The sequence below is a fragment of the Mastigoproctus giganteus genome, chromosome 1, assembly GCF_048544385.1.
Source record: "Mastigoproctus giganteus isolate SK-2022 chromosome 1, ASM4854438v1, whole genome shotgun sequence".
NCBI lineage: Eukaryota > Metazoa > Arthropoda > Arachnida > Uropygi > Thelyphonidae > Mastigoproctus > Mastigoproctus giganteus.
In genome coordinates, this window is record NC_143575.1 from 90,745,594 (window position 1) to 90,763,638 (window position 18,045).

General features: G+C 35.0%; 1 protein-coding gene across 1 annotated transcript in view; it reads right to left on the minus strand.

Annotated features, from left to right (window-relative positions):
- Positions 1 to 10,941: 10,941 nt before the first annotated feature.
- Positions 10,942 to 18,045, minus strand: part of LOC150090985 (hypoxanthine-guanine phosphoribosyltransferase-like) — a 96,575-nt gene continuing 89,471 nt past the window's right edge. Inside the window, exons 6-8 of the mRNA XM_090379413.1 lie at positions 15,090 to 15,136; positions 13,787 to 13,863; positions 10,942 to 11,019 (exon numbers count right to left, since the gene is read on the minus strand). Coding sequence (XP_090235539.1) covers positions 10,942 to 11,019; positions 13,787 to 13,863; positions 15,090 to 15,136 — 202 coding nt within the window. The remainder of the gene's footprint in view (positions 11,020 to 13,786; positions 13,864 to 15,089; positions 15,137 to 18,045) is intronic.

An 18,045-nucleotide genomic window follows, 5' to 3' on the forward strand; every position in this document is an offset into this window, starting at 1 on the left:
ATTAAGTGGAAGAAAAAAATGAAGTTGTAGTGGAACTGTTGCTAGGTGACCCACACAAAAGTTTCAAGTAAAGAGAAAAGTTTCATGCTTAATAAATTTGCACTTTAAAAAAATTTACAAAAAAAAAAAGTTGTATGTATATTACTTTCTATATAAATAGTGCAAAAGCCTGTTTTTAGGCTCATCAATTGAGATTTCATTGAATTATCATGTAATAATGGTTGCATAATATTACAGCCAAGAAAGAAATGTTCATTCAGTCATTCCTTGATATTGAATATATTTCAATTTTAATGTCTTCTATTAATTTTTAGTTTTGTAATAGAATATGTAGTCTTGTGAAGTAGAATGTAACACAATGTTTATAATATAACAGAACAATGCCATTTATTCACTCCTATATATGGCTGTCTTTGAATTACATGAGTAATGTGCACATGCCTCTCCCCACTATAAGGACAAACACTTTATTAGGATAAAGTTTTTGTTTTAAGCTGTCAGTTTATCATATTTGGAAAATTTACTTTATGAAACTTTCAATTCCTGGTTTTCAATATGTATAAAATATTTTATTCAGTTGTTAGACAACATGAACTGAAACCATATCACCAAACCAAATAGTACCTCATATTTCAAATTTGTATTTATTTAAAAAAAAAAAGATGTATGAAAATTTCTGTATATAAATGCATATTTATAAAATTGTCTAATATGCAAAATCACATTCACAGAATTTAGTTTCCTTTTTAATTTTATATTTTTGAACTATGAAGTACTTAGAAGCTTTGCAAATATAATTGAAACCTGTCTTATCATGTATTTTTTTTTCCTAAGCACATAAATGAAAATATTCTTAATTTTTGGTAAAAATTAGAGATTAATTTCATAACAATTTAGTACTACCAAAACATTAGGTGGCTGAGTTATATTAACACATCTAGTCGAATGATGCCTTTGCAACATACATATGTTAGTACAATTCGTAAATATTCAAAATGTTCTAATTTAAAAGGGCAGTGATACGTAATTCTTTTAGTATTTTCAGTAGCTTGATTTAGTTCTATTTTATATCCCTTTTTCAAATTAGTTTTAATCAGTAACATCAGGCTTCTAGAAAATAAGTTTTCTTAATATATACTAGCATAATAGTATGCAAGATGATATTTTGTTTTTACCACTGCCTGTAAATATTTACAGAACAAATTTGGGAAAATAAGTATTGTTCATATGGAAAAGCAATTAATTGTTGTGAATACCTTTCACAGCTGTTAACTCTGAAAGCATTTCAAAAGTGAACAGTGACGCCATTAAAATCATCTGAAATGGTTGTCAGATGGGAATGCTATACTTTTTAGGGTTACTAAAAAGGTCTTGAGGTATGCAGAATAAATAGGCAGTAGCAGCTTAACTTTACTGTAATTAATTCTATCAAAATACATTGTCAGTTAGAAAATACAAAAAATATTTGCAGTTCATCATATGATTGTATTTTTTGCATAAAATACTAGGATTTAAATATTAAGTAGATATACTTCAAATGAGTTTTGAGAACAATATGCTATTTTTGTTAATATTTAAGAAAGTACATTTGCACTGGTTAGATTATCCCATGGCTTTTAATAATCTTACTGTGTATGTATATTTTTAATTGAATGAATCAAATTTTTTCCATTGAATCTTTCTTTGTTGTTGTTCTGTGCATTCATTGTCAAATACATCTGAAAGTTTTTATTTTTGATCCTTCATACATTCTTAATGGGATTTAGATTGGAGAAAATAAGACGAGGTTGTTTTCCCATAGAGTTGAAACTGGAAATTTTTTTTTTTTTTGCAAATAGGGACTGACATGTTACTTGTTTAAAGGAATTATGTTTGGTATTTTTGATGAAATCTGAATATAGTACTATATATGATGGTGTGGCTTTTGCTGCTGTTTACAAAAATGGTAACTGGTTCCTCTCTTAGATATGTCTATTTTTGCAGTTTCCGATGTGTGATGAACTTTTTACTGGACCTCTAAACAAGGAAGGTAGAGGAGAAAATAAATATCTACAGTAATTTACTTTTGGATAAGTCCAGTTGTTTGTTTTTATTTAACCTCAATTGATAAACCTGTTTTCTTGTCCAGTTCAAGATGTCTGTAAAGAGAGAAATGTCCATCTATGGAGCTTTATAAAAACTTTGCTTCTTACTGGCTTGGCATTTTTTTTTTATGAAAACCCAAAACACAAGGTATTAGAAACTATAGTACTTAGTATCGTGCTTGGGTTGGAGGTTGAGAAGACATTTGTTGATATTAGACTTGAATTTCTAATATCAACCTTCATACGTATGAAGGAAGGTTGTTCCAAAAAATGGCAGTTGAATGAATAAACGAGAAAGATGAGAAGTTGGACAGTAAATGGCTGTTGGTGCCATGGTTCAAAACAGTCCGAACTGTTTTGAAAGAGAGGAGGAATTATAGAAGCCAATTCAGAAAAACAGTGCCGTGGAGAGACTGTTAGAGACAAGTCATTAATTAATTGCCCTCTTCTGAATGGAATCTAGAAGCCTGAGAGAGGTTTTGGAGGCACTGCTCCAGATGTGGGAACAATATTGCATGGTAGGGGCTGTTTGCAAGAAAAGTAACAGTGAGAGCAAAAGAGAAGACCAAGTTAATTGCGATGGGAGGGAGGGATTGTCACCCTTTTTAGAAACTGGCTGGATATGAGCAAATTTCCAAGCCGAAGGAAAAACATCATCAACCATTTTCAATCCACTGCAGGATGACGGCCTCTCCAGCAACTTTCCAGTTCCTTCTGTTTTGTGCAATGTCTATCCATTTACTACCCACAAACTCATGAATTTCATCTGTTATCGTGTCCTGCCTCATCCATGTGTTTCTTTTACTATCTAACAGTCTGATTCCCAATATAATTTGTTCTATTCTTTGTAGTTCTCAGCTTCTCTTCCATAAGTCATGGTGGGTAGTATACATTGGTTCATTATTTTACATTACAAACAAATTGGGATATTGCTCCTCAATATGTGACTATATTTCCTTAATGCTATCCAGCTGATGACTTGTCCCAGCACGCTCCATTCGACTGCTCCTTCAATCATTATATCCCTTTATGTGGCATACTTGTTCATCATTACTTTTGTTTTAGCCATATTCATCTTTAGTCCAAAATCCTTACTAACTCTGCATAACTGATTCAGATTTTCCTCTGATTCCTTGGAATCATGACTTATGACCACAATGTCATCTGCTGAAAGCTTCCTTAAGGGCAGCAGTAAACAACTTTGAAGATGCTGTCTCCCCTTGTCAGACTCCTTTCTCAATTTTAAATTTGCTACTGTATTTGTCTAGTCAAGGAGGTAGTGTTCTCATATATTTTCTTCAAAATCATTATCTATGCTTTGTTTTTCCAGTGCCTGAAACATTGCTGTATGGAGTCAAATGCCAGGCATAACCGTGATCCATAGTTGAGAATCGTGTCCTAAAGCAGCTTTCTCTTTTGGTTGATTCTAATCTGTTAGTAATGACAATTGTGAACAACTTGTAGATGTGAGATAACAAGCTAATTGGTCTACAATTTCCAATTTATCTCCTTTCTTATGCAGCAAAACTATGGTTGCATTATATGAGGAGTCTTGCCAGTTTTTATGCCATGTTTCTTCCACCCAATTTTAACAACTCTACAATAACTTCATCTTTCCCTGGGGCTTTCTGATTCTTCAATGTATGTTGTATGTGTTACTAATTTGCGACCCATCATTCCCTCACTCCTTGTATAATTCTATATAGTAGTCTTCTGCTATTTAAAAGTAGGAGGCATCGAATGGAGCGTGGTGGGAAGTGTGTTTCCAAAATCATTAATACATGAGTTGGAAGAAAAATGGGATGATAGCAGAGATGGGCAAGAAGCAAGTTTTCTACTTTTGGACTGAATAACAACTGCTTTACAATTGGTGTGGGCAGAAAATGAAATTGAATTGGAAACAAACCAATTACAATATGCAACATTCTTCTCTTGAACAGCCTTAGCACATTTATTGGAAAACCGAGGTTTAGATAAAGGATGAGATTTTAAAGTGGAGTGTGGAATAAAAGATTCCATTCCTACAAGAATAATTTCACTGACACGATCTGAGCAAATGTTGACATCAGAAGTTTTGAAATAGTAATCCGACCAAGGAAAAGATGGAAATAAATCTCGCAGGTCATCGCATTCTTGTAATGCCAAACAATGCAAGGTTGGGTTAGCCATGAGATAAAGGCTCCATTGGAGAAGAGACAATCACCACGTTGTGATCTGAAGTGCCTAAAGCATCACTCACTTCGACAGTATACTAAGAAGGGGTGTTTGTAAGAAAAGGATAGTGTGTTGGCTGTATGGTTAGGATTGTCCAGTATTCTTGTAGGTAAATGAACAATCTATGCAAGATCATTAGTAATTGCAAATGTCTAAGCATCTTGACCAGCTGGAGTTGTGAACATTAAAATCACCAAGGAAAGTTGGACTGGAGGAAGTCCAAGTGATTAGTGGAGTTGGGGAAACGGTAGAGGCAACAGATGAATTTGACACAATGAGGTAGAGAGATTTTAAACCAGAGGACATTCCAAATTACCAAGTCTCTCTTTGAGGCAAAAGGAATCACACAGCCAATAATTTGAGCAACTGAGATTCTGTCAGAAAAAGTACATGGGGGGGGGGTCTGGCAGACTGGAAATGGACATCATTGAGACCATGTATATTTGTGAAATGAACTAGGAAGTGTTTGGGAGGTTTAGATCTTTTTGCAGATAACCTTACTCTATTAGTTTGACAATTCACAGCATAAGAAAATGTGAGGTGGGGGGGCCACATGCTGTATGAAGTAATGAAATTTTTGGATATGGCCTACACATGGTAAGAATATACCAAGATCCTTGACAGTGCCCCCAGCATACACACTACTCGGACTCCCTCCAGTCACTATCTGGCAGAATAGAGGTAGCAAAATTATACACTAGCTGATCTGAAAGCCTCCTAAAGAGTTACCAATAGGTTCGGTCTGGTGTACTAACTAGCAGCCAGCCTGCAAACACCATTTTAGAGCTGTATCCACCCTTGAAATGGAAGGGTTGACCGTAACTTAGCTCTGGAGACTAAACATGGGTTCCAATAAGCAAAGTGGTGGTATGGCACCAGCTGATGAGTCATCTACCACCTAGTATTGCCTGGAAACTCAGAGGGGCAGCAGCATTCCTCCATTTGGTGTGGGTGCCACATCTTGACCCCTGCTTACCTGGGTGGTCACCCAGTGTGCATGGAGGTTATACCCAGGATCTGTTTTGTAAGTATAATTTAAAACGTTTCATCACATGGGAAAATCTTGTTAATGTTCATCCAGACTGAACAGCTAAGTTATGTGGCAGCTGCTGCAATAGACTACACAGCAGTTACATTAAGATAATTAAGTAAATCTTAAATTTGTGAGATCAGTGTAGTCTTCCCTTGATGGTAGGTTACATCTGTACACTGTGATTGGTTGCTTTATTTGCAGATTCTTAATGCATGAATAATTACTGTTGATTATTCAAGAGTATTTACTCCCTCTGGATGCCTCTTGAACATATTGCTGTAGAAAAGAATCATCCAATAAATCCACAAGTCTTCCTAGTGTGCACTGACAAGTTCCACTCAACATTGCACTACATTACTTTGTTTTTTAACTAACTCCTCCCTTTCTGTATACATTGCAACACTGATATCCCTTGAATACCTACCTTCTTTGATGTCTTGACCAGCAGTTCTTAAATGTGCTTTCCAGGCTGCTGCTCAATCCATTAGAAGCAGTGCAAGAATCACTTTCACTTCTGTAAACACCCCCCATATATATATATCATTGCCCAAGTAGTATTTTTATTTAAGTACAGTTAGTCTCAGAGTTATTTATTTTTTTTTTTGGTAAAATCATAGCTACACTTTTTGTATAAGTTTTTATTTTCCTTCCTGTACAAACTGTTGCAGCATAACTAGAGTTAACATTTCATTTTTCTGCTTTAAAAATTCTGAAGAAATATTTGACAACATTCAAACCACCTGGGCTGTGTCCCATCATCTATTTCTTTGGAGAATTACTCTAGCCTTTCTGGATTGGTGAGTCAGTTTTGTTTGGGAGTGTTTGTTACACATGTTGGGTTATTGTGATAGAAGTTGAAATTCACATTGTCAAACCATCATGGGGTAGGGTGTGCTTCATCTGTGACAGCATCTTTTGTAACTTAACCTTGTGAAGTTTTTTTTTAAAGAAAATTTCATTTTCACCATTATCATAGTGCCACCTTAGAGAATATGAAAGCAGTACTACTTCACTCCTATCCTCCAGAGATAAAGTTTTAATTGTTATGGTATATAATTATTTTTCTTCTGCAGTTATTATGTGGTTTTGGCATATCAGAGATATAGTAGCAATATTTTATTAGTCATTCCTGAGTTATGTAAGAAGTCTCAGAACATAGCACCAACCAACCATGATAAGAAAAAGTCAAACTCTGTGTATTGGTTGCAAACCTCATATAGAATCTACATAATATTTAAATCCATCCAGGATATTTTTTTTTTTTTAAGCTCCAACCATTTTCAAGATTAGGATGGAGTGTAACTGGTCTGGTTATTATTAAAGACAAACTGATAAGTGTTCTTAGTGTTGCTATTTCAGTATGATTTAACTCACTGTGTTGTCCATGAAGTATCATGTTCACTTTGAATCAGAAGAAAACAGCAGCAAAAAATTCTTTTTTCCCATACTTGAACATTGCACACCAAAGCTTGTATTAATTTTTTTTTTTTAGTTTCTCTTTTTTGATAAAATCAATATCAGCAATCAAACTATAAATTATTTCTTGCTGCTGCTGCCGCCACCCCCCCCCCAAAAAAAAACTTCTAAAGAAAATACAGCAGCTCTTGGATTTGACATGTCTCCCAGATGCAATTTATAAGTGAGGAAAGGAATGTTAGGGACTGTCATGCTTAGAAATCTTTACTGAAGAATTTGAAATACATATGAATGAAACTGCTGTTTGCTAAATGCCTGCTCTGAAAGCTTCCTTTTTTAAACAGAAACAAGTGAAAACTGGCTGGAGTATATACACAAGGTAGATGTAGGAATAAAGTTACTGGAGTGGTGCTGTTGTGGTCATGTTCAATGAATTTTAAAATAAATAATAGTGGTAAAGAGATTTTTCAGTATGAATATTTGTGCAGAATTTGACACCTCTCTCCTAATTTGTCTCCAACTCAGCCATCATTCAGAGGGTAAAACTATGATCTCTTGACAAAAATTCCAAAAGTTTTGCAACCCTATCCTCATTTCAAGAGGTTAACAGACACCCACTATTTGAATCATTTATACAAGATTTTCCCAGTTAAAGCAAAACTGGTTGTGATTTACTGTCTAGCTTCATGGGCAGACTATATCTAAATTTATTGTCAATGGAAATAGGTGTATAGCCCAGAGCATGCAGTTGACTTCAAAGTCATCAAGTCCCATTTACAGAAGTACATGATTGAGACAATGCTGGTTGTTGCTTTCAATAAATGGTGTGATTCACAAAGAATTTATCTGAAGTGGAGAGAGAGAACACTGCATTCTACATACAGGTTCTTGTTGCATGAAAAAACATGGCATTGTACAGATTAACCATCCAATCTGGAAACAATAGACTTCTTTCCCAAGGTGGAAACTGCCCTGAAAAGAACAGGATGTTGAGTACATTTAATTAGGTGGCAAGTTCTTTCACTTTGCTCAATTTTCTAATGGGTAAGTACACAAGATCTTATTTACTTACTTCCCATAGCTTTCATGAAATCCACAAGTACCCTAATGCAAATGTCCCAAAATAACCATTGCTTTTTTTTTTTTTTTTTGCCAGATTGGTTGACAACCCATGCTATACAACTTACTCCATTTATTTATATGTCATAAACCTCAACAACTTTGTAATATGCTTTGCCTGCAAATGCCAAATAACTCCACAAAGTTCCCAGTCTGGATGATATGTATAATAAACTTTGAGGTTATGTCAATATAGCTATATCTTTTGTTTGCATGGTGTACAATTCAATCATGCAGATAACTATATTTTTTACCCATATATTTCCTAAATTGTAAAAAAAGGTGGAATTAAAGCTAGGTGGTTTTTTTTTTTTTTCTGTTTGGAGAATACTAATTGATTGCAAACTTATGAAGACATAAATCATGTATATAATTTAAAACCACATACAGAGTTTTTTTCAAAAAATTATTTAATTCACTTTATCTGCCTTACTGTAGCAAAAAGGCTTATACAGAACATTCTTAAAAAACAAATTGAGTAATAAAATAAACATGTACTAGCAAGAAACACCCATCTCTCCTTAGACACTTAATAAGTGTCTAAGGAGAGAGAGTTATGGCTTTCAGAGTTGATTTTCATATTACTGTTAAAATGGCATATGTTATTTGGATATAATCCAACAAACTTTAAATGCATGCATTTACACATATTCAACACTGTCCATACTATATATTTTCAAGTCCTTCCTTTCCCTCCCCCCATGGAGGGAGAAGCACATGTGAAATTATATAGTTACCAACCACTATATTAAAAAAAAAAAAAGGGGGCAGAAGGAAACTTGAGGTATTTCATACAAACTATAAATATGCTTATCTACATTTTATTATCTTTCCAGAAGATGAACCCTACTTTCAATAGTGGATAATGATCAGTGTCAAAGGTTAGAAGTCCAATGCAGGAGACTATAATGAATTGAGATATTTCTGAATTCTGTAGAAGTCAATTTATATAAATATTACATATAAAAATGTATCAGATGATCTTGGGCAAAGTTAGCCAGACATGATCAATAGACCCTGAAATTATTTCCATCCAGAGATCACACCATCTCTTTCCAATCCACAAGAGGTTTAAAGATGAGAAAGTTTCCATTGATTTAGGATAGCATATGTGTGCAAGTAGGAAAAAGGATGTTATTTATTGGGTTCAGTAAAATGAACAAGAGAGGTGGAGAAACAATAACTAGAAGTCACAAATAAGATTACCTTGCATTTAGCTGGTACTGTGCTTGTTGAAAAAGTGAGAACAACTTGCAGGGGGAAACTAATCTCTCCAAATGAGAGGCATAAATGTTGTTTTGATACTTTGTGACATTATTATAAATTAAAAAAGAGACTGCTGCTGTCTACATCCAAAAGAAAATATTGCCCATTTCTTCACTCACTATAAGCATGTCAGTAATGTGAAAATCAACCACTGGTATTTTGGAGAAGTACACTACTGCAGAGATTTTAAACAAAATATTATTATCTTTTTGTTAGAGAAGGAAGGTTCTAGTTTATCTACTGTCATTGGTTTCTTGAAAAATGTAAGTGACCTATAACCATTTAGTGTATATATATATTTTTTTTTTACAGTAATTTAGATGATTCTTCTTAGAATGACATTTTCCCCCCCAGCCTTATATAGGTTAATCATTTCTAGATAATAGCCCATATTCTTAGTCTCAAATCAGGTAAAATGCAGGATGGAAACCTCCTCAACAATTCATACTGAGGGACATGGACTATAATCTACCAGGGCAGGTTGGCAGATCTACTCAAAGAGCATGTGCTACTGCACTCTGCTATGGAGGCCTTTTTAAGAAGGACTCGATATGCAGTATGTATCATAGAATGATACAGTTCATTCTTTAGCATTGGAGAGAGCAAAAAGTTACAGATATTAGATCCCTTCTAAACAATGAAATGTCTCTTAAAAACATGGTAGCAAGATTAGGTTTGTTAAATTCCAGTGCATACAGCTCTAAGCCAAGTGAAAACTAATAAAGATTAACTGCTACTTGCATAAAAAAAAACCTTTGTAAAGGATAGAAATTTAACAGTGAAATATACACAAATATTTCAAAGACCATCTAGGAGTAAAGTAAAAAAATTCATTTGTCTCTTAACAAGATGATCACCAATGCAACCCAACAGGAGGGCTGTCAGCATCTATCACATTGAGTACTTACAACTTTCTGGCCATTTCATTATGAGTCTTTTACTTCTACTAGAGCTCAGTAAAAATGGTCCAGACTTGAAACAAAAATTAACCATGTCTGATGTTTTTATAAACATACTTGTGGATATTCATTAATTTAAATTTGATAATACTCCCTGTGAAATTTTGTTACAGAACTTCCTGGTTGCATTCATTTAAGGTGTATTAGGACTGTTAGTGTTTCATTCTCCATCTTTTCTGTGATGTTTTCTTTTTATCAACATGCCTGTTTGTAAAGCCATGTCTATAATGACAAAATGTGAAATAAATTTACCTATGCAAACTTGGGCATTTTCTTATCCCTATTACAGTAATCAGCATTTCAAAATAAAGTTTGTCTTTAATGAAACCACATTTAAACACCATAACAAGAACATGTCAGCAGGAGTGGATGACTATGTGACCAGTTATCAATACAGAGCTCTTTGCAAATGGTATTTATATGATTTTTGAACTCATTTATCTTATCCATACTTAATAACAGACACAAAATGGAAACTTTTCTTATAATGTCACTAATCTACAGCATTAAGTATAATCTTCATTTCATTTTCATCAATAATGAGAAGGCCTGTGATCATTGATAAGGAACAAAATTTGAAAATATACTTAAAAAGGCTAATCAGAATCATATGATGAAATACTACATACCAACAATTAAGATCACTGTTATATCAGGAACATGAAAATATTCTCCCTCTATACAGTGTATAATAACAATTCTTTATAAAATTGCTGCAGCAGTATTTACAACCCTTTTCTTAAACACTACATATCACTGGAAATAGAATACTTTTTATGATATATATATTCCACATTAGATACCAGCTTAACACAACTGTAAACACAGATTGGTTATTAATAAAGGTATTTCACACATTTTCATCATCCACTGCTAAAATCTGTTTCCCATACTTTTTCTTTCCATAATCATTGATGACACATATATGCTGAAAAGAAACAAATAATTATATCTACAGTGAGAAATTAAATTTTATAATCCAACTATTTTTGATTTTAAACAATGCTTTAAAATAACACAAATATATTTGCATAAGCAAGAAGGCACAATGAGACTATTCATGGCTGAAATCATTCTGTAATCCAACTGATATCTATGTCCACAGCAGTAAAATAGTCAAGTAGCACAATACCTGCTTAGCAACTTTCTGTGGATTATTATGGTAATATGGAATACAGAACTGGAATTTAGGGAGGAGGGGTTATGCTATTAGTTAATAAATACATAAAATCCAAGGAAGTGAAGCCAGTCAACAGTGCAGTGCTATAGGCCTGATGAGTATAATAAAAAAACTGTACAGGGAAACAGAGTGGACCAGTAAATCAGATAGTCTTATAATGGGGGAATTTTGAGCCTGGTCACTCACACACTAGCAAGGCTTTTGTGGGTGATTCTGCAGGTAAATGAACCACTAGGTGGCAGTGGGATTTACTCAGGGGTAAAGGCAACTACAATGGACTGAGACAGTGGGACAAACTGCATATTCAAAGAACTTATCTTGGAAGCAACTAGGCTTTACATACCAACTAAGAAATATTGTTCAAGGTTTAGGGATAGATACAAGTTGATCTGTTGCAAGGGATGCAAAGTTTTTTACTTATGTAAACTCAAGAAGGAAGGGGATGAATTAGATTGGTCAACTGTTTTTGATCCTGCTCAGGTAGCTAACAAACTGAATGAATATTTGGCATCAACATTCACACATGAGGAGAATGCCAGAGTTCAATACACCTCTGGCAGTAAGCTAAAGAATCTTGTAATAACTGAGAGTAAAGTGGAGGGTTGAAGATAAATACAAGAAAGGCACCTGGGGTGGATGGGATCTATCCAGTTATATTAAAGGAAGTAAGCAAACCCTTGGACTCAGGAGGATCAAAGGGCAACACAAGTAATTATAGACCTGTTAGTTTAACTTCTGTTCCTGGAAAGTTAAAGAAGCACAGCATGGTTTTGTTAAGGGGAAGTCTTGCCTGACCAATTTGATTGGATACTATGATGCAGGAAATAACTTGGATCTTAGAAAGGCTTTTGATATTGCTGCTATGGATAAAGGGGTGGTTATTAGTGGAGTCTCTCAGGGTTCAGTATTGGGTCAATTATTGTTTTCTGTATTTATAAATGATGGTTTGTCAAGGACACTATTGCAACAGGATCTGGAAAGGTTGAGCTGAGAGATGGGAAACAGCAACCCATCAACTCTGTGGTACTACAGTGGTTGTGCAGACGGGCTGCAAGAGTAGCTCAGGGTGTATTGTCAATGATAAGGAGGTGATTATTTTCTTGTATAAGGCAATGGTTTGAGCTTGCTCAGAATAATCACCTGAGAGGGCATAAATTCAAATGTAGGATAGACATGAGGAAATTTGCCTTTAGCCAGCGGGTGGTTGGTTGGTGGAATAGACTTCCATCCCTTGTGGTGGAAGTTGATAGCCTAAATAAGTTTAAGGCTCAGCTGGACAGGTATTTCGAACAAACAGAGGGGTGAAGTGGATTTTTTTTTTTTTTTGGGCTGATGCTGCATCAAATGCCTCTACCAATTTTAAATCTTCTACTACTAGTTCATTAGACATGCCCAACATTTTTTTTTTTTTGCAGTCCAGTGCTTCCAGATGATAAAACCAACACATTTTTCCTGAAAATTGTTTAAAGTATCTAAGACAACCCTAGCATAAGTTCTCCTAGAGGTGATAGACACTTTATGGATGACAATGCAAGATTTTTCTTTTCTTTCCCCCAACACTGAGTGGGATATACTAGAATTACATGACAACAATTGAGCTTAGTTTAGAAACACTTATTCATTAAAAATTTGCATCCTGATTCCCTGCAAATGGTATGAGGGAGAAAAAGGTTGAATGCTTCTCTTGTGACAAGGAGTCTTCATACACCAAAAATATTATAGTAAGTTTTTGGAACAACAAGACCTCCATTTCACAAATACATATGGTCTCAATGATGTTCATCTATCTTATTTTTAGACAAATTGAAGCAGTTGCTTTTGACGTATCATTAAGGTCTTGTTCACTGCAAGTCATAGCATCTGTCTTCAAATTCCACCACAAAGTTTGGTTCTTTTTCTTCCTATTCATAGTATATGATAGCACACTGCATTCCATCTGTTCAAACTACTTCTCAGATATCCACCAATAGGGCAAAGGGAACATAATTCAATCCTGTTTTTTATCTTCAACAATACTCAGATTTCCTAGGCAAGATCACATATTTAGGATGATGGTGCCCAAAAACCTTTCACAAGATTGAACTTAAAACTCAGGGAACAACTGTTTCTTCTTCAACCCATGCATGGTACCAAGTACTATACATTCTAATACCTTTCATGTACAATATTGTCATTTTTAAAGTGAGTATAATCTCAAGCCCTCTAAGTTTGAGTATCACCAGAGAATTATAACAAATTAAAACACCTTTCATACTACTTTAGAAAAATAAATACATGTACAGTAGAACCCAGATAAGCAACTGTAATTTTCCCAACTAAAGAATACATCGCATATTATTATAATTACATTTTTTAAATATAATCAAACAAGTTGTGAAGGCATGGTTGGTGGTATCCACCAAGAGCTTATGTATGTGTCATTAATATTTCATACCCTTTGGTCATTTTCCCTCATAAGAAGTTCTAAATCTCCAGGTTCTACTGTATCTAGTAATTAAAATAAAAAGTTACTTACATTTAGATCTCTAAAATATTCATTATAATCCAAGGCATAACCAACAATGAATTTATTTGGAATTTCGAACCCAATATCTAAAAAGTAAAGGGAGTTAAAAGTACAAATATTTAATTTGTTCCATGAGAGACAGATGCTGCATAATAAATAATATTAGTATTTTTGAAACCCTGAGATGTAAACAGTTATGGGGAGTGGAAGAACAAACATGAACTCTTAGAAATAAACTAAAGATTCATTTAATTTAATGTCTTTAATTAAGTGATAACTGCTATTTAAGGAGGGAAGCATCAAACAGTCTATGTTTTGAGAGCAAGGAGACAAGTATGATTACATCTTCACCAGCTGGAACCTTTCTTTCATTGAAAAGACAAAATCACCCTATACCAATATTAAATTTGAGAGTAGCACATAACACTAACTGCCAGATCCAATATACAAATAAGTGAGACTCTATCATCTTCCAGACATAATATCACAAGATATGTTCTCATGTCTGATAATACTAACTTTGTTTCTGCATAAAGTGTGGTTCCATTAGTAACCAAATGAAAAGGACACTTCTTAAACACCTAGGGAAAAAACTGAGTACTAGATTTTCTCAGAAAGTCACTTCACCACAATCCCTCAAAACAACTCATACCCAGCATGGATGCCACAAGAACCTGTATGATCTGGGGTGTGGCATGGTACATTATCCTGCTGAGAGGGGAAGACCATTGCCATGAAAAGATGTACCAGTCGTCTGGCCTTCTCAAAGTCACTCAATTCCGCTGCCTTTCCTATCTGACGAACAAGATTTTTTTTTTTTTTTTTGATTTGGTAGTTATTGGCGCATCGGCTTCTGTGGCCATATTGCACCTCCCAAGGTTTTTGCAGTACTTTGATCCAAGCCCGAGGCGGGAATCGAACCCGCGACCTTTGGGTTGCCGGGTAGGTACTTTACCCACTCGGCTAGCCCGGTCGGCCACGACGAACAAGAGTAACACTGATTAACAGAGCTCAGTATCAGGTGTTTTTTTTTATATCGCGTGCCATAGTTCACCTGCAGTTGCTTCGATTTACATAACTACTGGCCCATCAGTGTACATCAATATTGAAAATGCACTATTTCCCATATATCTGAAATTAATATTCAGTTAAGGCATCCAGGACTAATAGGAAAATCAACCACTGCTAACTTGATTGCAGGCATTTCTATCTAAGGAATACTAGTTTACACAATGGTCTATTATGGTTTTTTAACCTTGACAAAAGTAAAGCAATTTAAATGTATATCTAGATTGTTATTCATAATACTTACAATCAGGTCTATATCCTGAACTATTAGGAGTCCTCTTCACAACTAGACTGAAAAAGATTCAAAATATTAATTTATAGATAAGCATGTATTCATTCTAGCCCACTTCACAGGATGATCTAAAAAATTAAACATCATAGATTTTACTGCTGGTATTTAACCTATCCTCTTTGCTTTGCAGCAGACAATGGCTGAATATTAACTGAAAACTTTTTATGCCTTCAATGATAAAGTTGGGTGTCTCGGAAGTGAGCCCCAATCCCATTCAAGATTTGTTGCATGGGATCAAGCTCAGATAGCAGTCACTGAAGGCCTAAAAACCCTTTAGTTAGTTTCTAGTCAGTGTAGTCTTAATTCATAGTGAAGATATTGAATCTAATGTTATCAAAACAAAGTGCTGGTACCACTTGGACAATAGTCCCATTCTATATATGTAAATAAAAGGACTTCAAAATAGCTAATGGGAAAAATGTTTAAATAAAAATACAAAATTTGGACTTGTACTAGAATTTAACAGTTCAACATTGGTGAAAAGGAGCAATCAAAATAAGTAGTTATTTTTCCTTTAGAAATCATGGAAACAAACAGATATGATTGCCTCAGTAGGAAATTATCACCGTATGATCATCTCTTTTCCAATTTTTAAACAAGGGCATGAACAGATATATCCCCACATGGTTGTCTAGGTTACATATTTAATATGTTTAGACTGTAATGAATATGTATTTTTTTAGCATATAGTATCAAATGAAATTTAAAGAAAAGCAAGGTATTAACAGTAGTTATTGGCTGAAGATAAAGTTCTGTCAGAGCCTTAAACATTTCAATTTGCAGAACACTCCTTTATTCCCAAAATGAGGTTTCTAGACCCGGCAGCACAATTACACCCAGGTCCTGTTAATTTTCCACTAATCTGAGTGTAGTACCACATAGTTGCTATGTTACTCTGGGATTATTGCTACCTATATGCAGTAGCTTGCACCTGTCAATTGCCATTTCTCAGCACATCAACCTAATTTTTTTCCCTAGACCTTGATTACAGTCATTAATGAAAACAACAATGGACCCCAGCACTGATCCCATGGAAACTTAATAAGTTAGCCCACAAAGAAAGCATACATAAATATAGAACAATGCTAGGAAATCTATCAACAATAACACTGATGAACAGGCTAGCACCATACTCCCCTGTATGAGACTCTGATTGAACTTGCAACTGGAAATTTATCCAAATTATCATTTATTTGTTGGTTTGGATCATAATAACAAGTTCCATCCCACTACTTGTGCATCCAAGAGACATACAACACGCAGTAAACCGAGCCTCCTCCTGTACCTCTCATGACTTTTAACACATGTTCTATGTGAGCAACTTAGTTCCATATTCCCTGGCTCAATTTAAGAGAAGGAGACAGCTGCTCCCTCTTCAATAACAGAATCATCCACCTAAATGGCGCGATACCTAGTCTTCCATCAACTATATCCGTATGAAAGTACTGTAATCATATGATTCAGTAACTTGAATGTCTATTTTATTTAATTTGCTTGCTGTTACCCACCAAAAGTTAATTAAAGATAAAATCTTAGAAGGTAAGTTCTAAGAATGAACAATCTCTGCTGGGGTTGTTAAAGGTGCTTTCCTGAGGAGGCAATAGCAGCCCTCAACTTTCTTTTCCTTGCCCAATGGTATCCAGGACAAATTCCAACTCTTATTTAAACTTACAGCAAGACCTCTATCCTTAAAGAAATTATATGTACGGTCAAGAAGGCAATTACATTAGTCTTAAAACTTCCCAAGCCAAACCCAACATAGGAAGGCATCTTTAAAAATTAGCGGGGTCAACAAATCCCCCTGCCAGACCCCACTTAATGGCTTGGTATCTTGTATACATAGTTCAAGAAGGAGGTCGGACATGTTTATGTCCGTCACAGCACCTCAAGAATAGCAGGATAAGATTATGGTTGTAGTTCACTTCTGGCTGTACATATTAATGGTAAGAAGGCTTTTTGTCTAGGATCCAAGACTACCCTCATCATCAATCACCTTATGTAATGTATGGGGTGCAAGAATATTTGCTGATGCTATCGAGGCAGTGGTAGGTGGGTCAGAAAACTGCTAGCTTGGGAGGGGATCCACAGACAGCGGTGAAAGTGATTCTTGCACTGCTTCTATTGGAATGAGCAGCAGCCTGAAAAGCAAGAACAGGTGTATGTATACTTGCATGTACACCAATGCTAGGACTATAGTAAATAAATTTGAAGTGCTCGTCAAGACATCAAAAGTGGATATTTTTGGGATATAAGCAGTACAGGAAGGGAGGAGAGGTTATGCTGTTAGTTAAGGAAGTGTATCCAATTGAAATTGGTGGACAATGTTAGGGTGTTGTGACATAAGCACTGGGAAAAGGAAAATGAGAGTAGGTGTGTGTTATAGGCATAATGGGGGATTTTAACTTTCCAGATATTGACTGGAACTTGGGGTTTGTCATTCAAACACTAGCATGACTTTTGTGAATTTATCAGATGTTTTCTACAGCAACATGTTTGAGAAGCAACCAGAGGGAGTAATACTCTTGATTTGATTATTAGCAATGATTCTTCAGATAAAGGAACCACTAGGTGGCAGTGATCACAGTGTATTGATGTAGGATTTACTTAAAGGGTACTACAGTGGTCTCAGAGAGTTTTTGAATTCCATACAATGGGATCAACTGATGATGTTAAAAATAGTGAATTCTAAATGGGAAGCCTTCAGGTACTAAGCCAACTAAGAAATACCGTTCAAGATTTAGGCCTAAATGGGTGGCACCACAGGTGTATGGCAGATATAAGCTAGTCTGTAATCAAGTTGCAAAGGCTTCTTTCTTTAAAAGAAAGGGGTGAATCAGACTGGTTTCACTGTAGCTGATCATTCTCAGATAGCTACCAAACTAAATGAGTATTTTGCACCTTCTAATTC